General features: G+C 39.1%; 1 protein-coding gene across 2 annotated transcripts in view; it reads left to right on the top strand.

Annotated features, from left to right (window-relative positions):
* TM9SF2 (transmembrane 9 superfamily member 2) overlaps positions 1-6,181 on the top strand; it is a 28,062-nt gene extending 21,881 nt beyond the window's left edge. For both annotated transcript variants that reach the window (XM_081198398.1, XM_081198399.1), the window contains exons 15-17: positions 110-221; positions 1,716-1,887; positions 4,888-6,181. In XM_081198398.1, coding sequence (XP_081054524.1) covers positions 110-221; positions 1,716-1,887; positions 4,888-4,955 — 352 coding nt within the window. In that variant the 3' untranslated portion in view covers positions 4,956-6,181. The remainder of the gene's footprint in view (positions 1-109; positions 222-1,715; positions 1,888-4,887) is intronic.

Here is a 6,181-nt window from a genome sequence, read left to right on the forward strand (position 1 = left end):
GAGCAGTCTTCAGATGCTGGAGTTCAACAATATTTGCCACTTGTACGTAGAATGGCCAGGTAAACTTCACCAAGACTACCTTTGTTATGCTTAAACTTCTGTTTTCTAGGTCTCATCAGATGTATTACATGTTTGGCTTCTTGTTTCTGGTGTTCATTATTCTGGTTATCACGTGTTCTGAGGCTACAATTCTACTTTGCTATTTCCACTTGTGTGCAGAGGTAAGCCTACAGAATTCTTTCTTGCAACAGTCCTGTCTTGGGGGGATTTAAATTATTAGCAAAAAGGATACGATCAATGACTTGGCTCCTAAGTTACTATTCATTTTACTCAATGATGGAGGGAGATTTCATAAAGTCTGCTTATGTTTGTACTGAGGATCAGGGGCCGACTTTGGTATTAGGGTGCCCGGAGCGAGGCCAAAATCCCCCCCCCAAAAAAAAACTTCGAGTAGGTACCCATATAAATACAGTGGTACCTCGGAAGTTGAACAGAATCCGTTCCGGAAGTCCATTCGACTTCCAAAATGTTCAGAAACCAAGGTGTGGCTTCCAATTGGCTGCAGGGAGCTGGCTCAGCCACGTTGGACATTCGGGTTCCAAAGAACATTTGCAAACCGAAATGCTCACTTCTGGGTTTGCGGCATTCAGGAGCCAAAACGTTTGACTCGCAAGGCGTTTGGGATCCAACTTACGGTATAGGACTCATCATCATCATCATAATATCATCCACCCCCATTTTTTGCTCATCCTTATTTGTAGGGTTCCTTAATTTCTACTTCATGTTTTAGGAACAACATAGGGTATACTCCAGATTTGTGTATTGACTCAAATATAATAGTGTAATAACTGCTAAAACTTGCTGGGGACGAGAAATGTGAAATATATGGCCCTTTTAAGATGGGTTGTGCATTCTAATCTGTATTTATTGCTTGCTTACACTTGCAATTTTCATTTGGTGGCTGTTTAGGGAAGACATCCTATGAGGCAACCTAAGCATCTTTTTAAATAAATCAAATGTTTGTACCTTCAAATATTTTGAATCGTTTTAACTCGATTAGGTGACGATCTGCATCAATTTCCCAACAGGTTGTCTTTAAAATCGTATCAGCTGCTGGGGTCAAATGCCTCTTCTTTTTTTCTTTTTAAAGACAGCCTTGTCCTCTCTGACCCTAAAACTTTCCATGGTGTGATTGACAGATACAGTAAATGGAGCTTGCTGCTGATCACCAAAAGAACCTAGCTGTGGAATATTACCAAAAACAGGCTCCATGGTTTCAACTGGTTTTCTTAATGCTAATCCCATTTTACATTTCAAGTGAATCTGTACTTGGACTGCAGTACATACTTGCTGTGTTAGAGATAGGAAGGCCTGGCCAGGGAAGTAGGGGTGGAAATCCTCTACCCCCGCCTTTACATGCCTGGCACTGTGCACTGTCTTAGAACATTTGTGGTACCTGCTCCAGAATGCAGGTGCTCCAAATGTCAGCCTAGAATGTGTTTGCTCCCTTCAGAAGGGCATCCCTGTAGTATTTTATTTGAGTAAGTTAATGATTCGCAAATGGTCTCTTTCTATGCAATCAATTGCCAGTAGTTCATCTTAGAAAATTATTAAAACCTTATAAAGGGTCATTATTATTAGATATGAAATATATAGTCTATGTTGCTTTGGTTTAGTATTTAGCAGTTTTTCAACCATTTTTCTCTTTGTTCTAGGATTATCACTGGCAGTGGCGCTCATTTCTCACCAGTGGCTTTACCGCTGTTTATTTTCTAATATACGCAGTACACTACTTCTTTTCCAAACTTCAAATTACGGGTACAGCAAGCACCATTTTATACTTTGGGTACACTATGATAATGGTACTGATCTTCTTCCTTTTCACAGGTAAATATGAATATATTTTTTGGTACTGAGACTTTATGTTAGAGTGCTTCTGGGGTGCTTCACACAATACAGTTTAAGAGTTCTAGAGCCATGTGCAAACTTTTTTCATACTAGTGTTTGATGGATATCCCTATGGTTGCTTGTTTAAAAAACAAACAAACTTGTGTGCCTATCTATTTTAATGTGGACTATGGACCTCAAGTTGTCGTGACATAAAGGTGGGATGTTTAACTGTAGTCAGGACATCTTTATGTTCATTTCCCTGCTCCTCTGCTTTCTACCTGAAGCTTTGACTGCTGAATGTTGGCAGTCATCTGTATAATTCCTAAACACAGTTAGGGGCCATTTCAGAATTTGATTGAAAATGCAAAATACAGACCCTTCCGCTTTTTTATCTGTATTGTTGCATGCTTCTATTTGTTTACCTATTAAGGACCTAACAGTCCTTATAGTTTTATAAAGAGAGAGCTGTATTATTTGGAGAACATTCTTCTCCACTTGTAAGGGTTCAGAGAGAAGGCGTCAAAACCTTGATGGCTATAAAATATAAGAAGTTAATTGGATTCCATTTTAGTATTTTAAACAATTTTTTTTGCACAAGTTACTGTTGCTTTCTGGAATAGTTTTTGTAGCGTTTTCCAGTTTTATATGCCGATAACTGTGCATTGGGATTCTTCTCCCTCCCCCCCCCCCCCAGAAACGTAGCTGTTTACAAGAAAAAAGAGGCTGTGTTTTAAGGGATACGTACATAGTAAATTTCATTAAGCTTGGATGAGATCATTCTAGCAAGTGATCAAAATTACACACACAAGCCCCGAAGGCATCTAGCTTCCTGTGTCAAGATGATATAAAAGCTAAAAAGAGAAACTCATAATTGTTGCATCAAAACTATTATATTGCTGCTTACTCATCTGTTAAAAATGGTCAGCCTCAAGAAGGGTTCTGACGGTGCCATGCTGCTGTGACGGTGTAGCACATGCTTGGGGCACTTGCTTCTCACACTGCATTCCGGGTCATTGATCAGACACAGCAGGCAAAATACTGGGAGCTATGTGACAAATCTGACATACAGCTGGGCCCACAATACTGTATCGGAGTAAATGAGTCAGTTAAACATCAGTGGCTTAGCTACTATGGAAAAAAATAATACAACATCATTCACAGTTCTTGCTGAATTTTATTCATCGCGAATGAACCATTGCTAAATCTTCATTCTTTGCTACAAACACACACACATACATAACTTTGAATTAGAACCTGATGCATAAACATAGAAAAGTTTTGCAACGTGTAAAGGACCAATACCTATCTTCAGTCATCTAAAGTTGCAAAAATTCACACTCATTAATTCTCAGTCACATGAAACACAGACTTCAAGTGACATTTTTTTAAAAGTCTATTTGTACATACTTTTTGTGAATAATCAATAAGGTGCATAAAATCAATGTGCCATTGTCACGCAGGTTTTGACTGCTCGGGAACGTATATATTCAAAGGGCTGTAAAAGCAGTAGTCTCTGTTGGTTTATTGGAGCACATGGTTATCTTCCAGCCATGAACAGACATATCAAATGTTCCACACTCCAATATCCTTCAGCTACCCTGGATTCTAAATCAGCCAAAAATTATGAAGTCAAATAGTCTGGTTGGTTGTGCTTTTCAGCATCAAAACTATGTACATATTTACCCAAATAACAAAATACACTCAGACTGCATTGTACCAGCCTGCATACATTACCTTGGAAATGTTCTTGCTTGAATTTAGTGGGACTTAATTCTGAGTCCCACCAATTCATATAGAAGAAGGCTTTAGTGTGTCTTCTCACTGTGTGGAGACATAAAGAGGAATGTACTTTCACTCAGAACTGGTCAAGCTATTTCTCCATAATTTGTGAGTAGGTACAGACTGTCTTGAATTCAATCTACATATAGACTCAAATATATGCTAATTGAGGGAGATAACTAACACTAATCTCCTGGCAATTTAGGATGTTGTTACTTGGAGATTTAAAAAAAATATCTGACTGGTACAGACTTCCCTTTAAAAATACATCACGACACTCCGGCTTCTACAGCTACCAAACCCATTAAGACATTGAAACAAGAAGCTTCTGTGCCTGAAAGAGAAGGTATTGTGTATTGCAAAATAGGGTTGTGTTGATGCACAACATGTCTTTTGTGCATTTGTGCGGTGCTGAGCAGTGGGATCCTTCGTGGGCCTCAGTGTCCCGTCTTGGTTTTTTTAGCAATGGGTATTTTTTGTGGGTGCCCGTGTTCTGAGTGCTGGTATCCGGTCCTGTCCTGAGAGGCAACCTTCCATAAAAGGGCAGCCTTCTGTAAAAAAGGTCAATAACTCTGGGGAACTATAGTCCGGCCCCCAACAGTGCCTGAGGGACAGTGAACTGGCCCCCGTTTAAAAAGTTTGAGGACCCCTGTGTTACAGTATCTAACAGAAATGTAAACTCATCCTTGGTATGTGTGGTTTCCACACTTTCTCCAGGCCACATGGATCCTTTGCTCATTTCCATCCTTGCGCTTCCTGCATAAACAGCTGTGTTGCATCAACACAATCCTATTTTGCAATACACAATACCTTCTCTTTCAGGAACGGAAGCTTCTTGTTTCAATGTCTTAATGGCGTGGAGCCTGTGCCGCCTGCCATTTTGTCACCCCGCCCCCCAGGCTGTGCACCGCTCCCCACACACCCACCTTCCTACGCCACATTGAGTTTACCTCAGCGTGCAGGGACTGACTGAGCAGACTGCGAAGTCTTTGGGCGGTTGCTTGGAAAAAGAGCACGAAGGAGCTTGAGGCAGACTCTTGAGGCGTTGAATGGGAACAATGGGAGCACCTGCCCAAAGACCTTGCCGCCCGCTTGCAGGCCGGATTCAGGAGCCTGGTGGGCCGGATCTGGCCCACGTACCATAGTTTGAGGACCCCTTTTGTAACAGATCCATTGATGTTTATTCTGCCAATTTAAAATTCATGTTCTGTTTTGTAGGAACAATTGGATTCTTCGCATGCTTCTGGTTTGTGACCAAAATATACAGCGTTGTAAAAGTGGATTGAAGAAACTGTAAAATATAGGAGCCATCATCCTAATATAATGATACGCTTCTGAAGAAGAATTTAAGCTTTATCTGAAGTATTGACTTCTGTACCTTGTGAATGATACTGAATATACATTTTGCCCACCCAAAACATTTGTATTATAACTTTGCAATTTGTTTTCACTTGGGTGTTCTTACTGAAGGTTGAAGTTAAATATTGTATGCGTTTGTAAATGTTGCTTATAGTAGAACTTTTAAATTCTAAATGACTGGCTAGAAGTGAGTACATTACAGAATTTTTAATGATGCTTCTAAATAAATAACGGGTGTAAATACAGTTTTCTAGGCTTGTTGAGTGGGGTTAATTATCCCCTTGCCCCAATGAAATAACTTCTTTCTATCATGACTTGGAAAGTTGACTCGTGTGTTGCTTTTGATTTTTCCCCCGATTTTTTTTTTTATATTGGAGTTATGGCCATAAATCCATCTCACTTTTTCTGTGACTTCATTAGGTTCCAGTGTTGTTGGCCTTTGGAACTATGTGCCTCTTGAGTCTTGGGAATCTATCCATTCATAATTGTCATAATTACTATCAACATTTTCAGTGGATCATCACATACTATAAATAAATCCATGAAATTTTGTAAATACAGATATATTGATATGTTTTTAAAATATGTAGATTATATTTGTTAAATTCTAGGTTGGTTTAACCTTTTTTTGTTTGTTAATCTGCTCTACCCTATATAGATGTAACTGTTCATAACTGCACTACACTGTCACTTCTATTTCGCTAGCATAACTAGATTAAGAGACTGGATAATATGTTGAGAAGATCTGCATACAGAGAATGAAGACGCACTGTCAAGTGTGCTCACAACAGATTTTAATGATTCATATTATGTAGAATGGATTGGGGGGGTTGGACATACACAAGCAGAAATGCTGTTTGTCTTGTATTAATAGAATGGTTCAATTTGCTAGATGTGGAATTTACATTAACCCATATGCATCCTTGGAAAAAAGCAATGGAAACGTGTTTATTATGTTGCGTTGGTTTGAGTTTACGTTAATGCCTGCATGTCTCCCACAAGAGCATATCTGCAACCAAGTTAAACTGCATGTTTTGGGCTCAGACATTCTGATTGGAGAAAAGAACCTATGTTTTTTCTAATACGTTCTTTCTAAAGATCATAAACTAATGCTTGAATATTAAAATCCAATAAAAGTATCTTTTGTTAATAA

The sequence above is a fragment of the Podarcis bocagei genome, assembly GCF_964188305.1.
Source record: "Podarcis bocagei genome assembly, chromosome: 6".
In the NCBI taxonomy this organism is placed as follows: domain Eukaryota; kingdom Metazoa; phylum Chordata; class Lepidosauria; order Squamata; family Lacertidae; genus Podarcis; species Podarcis bocagei.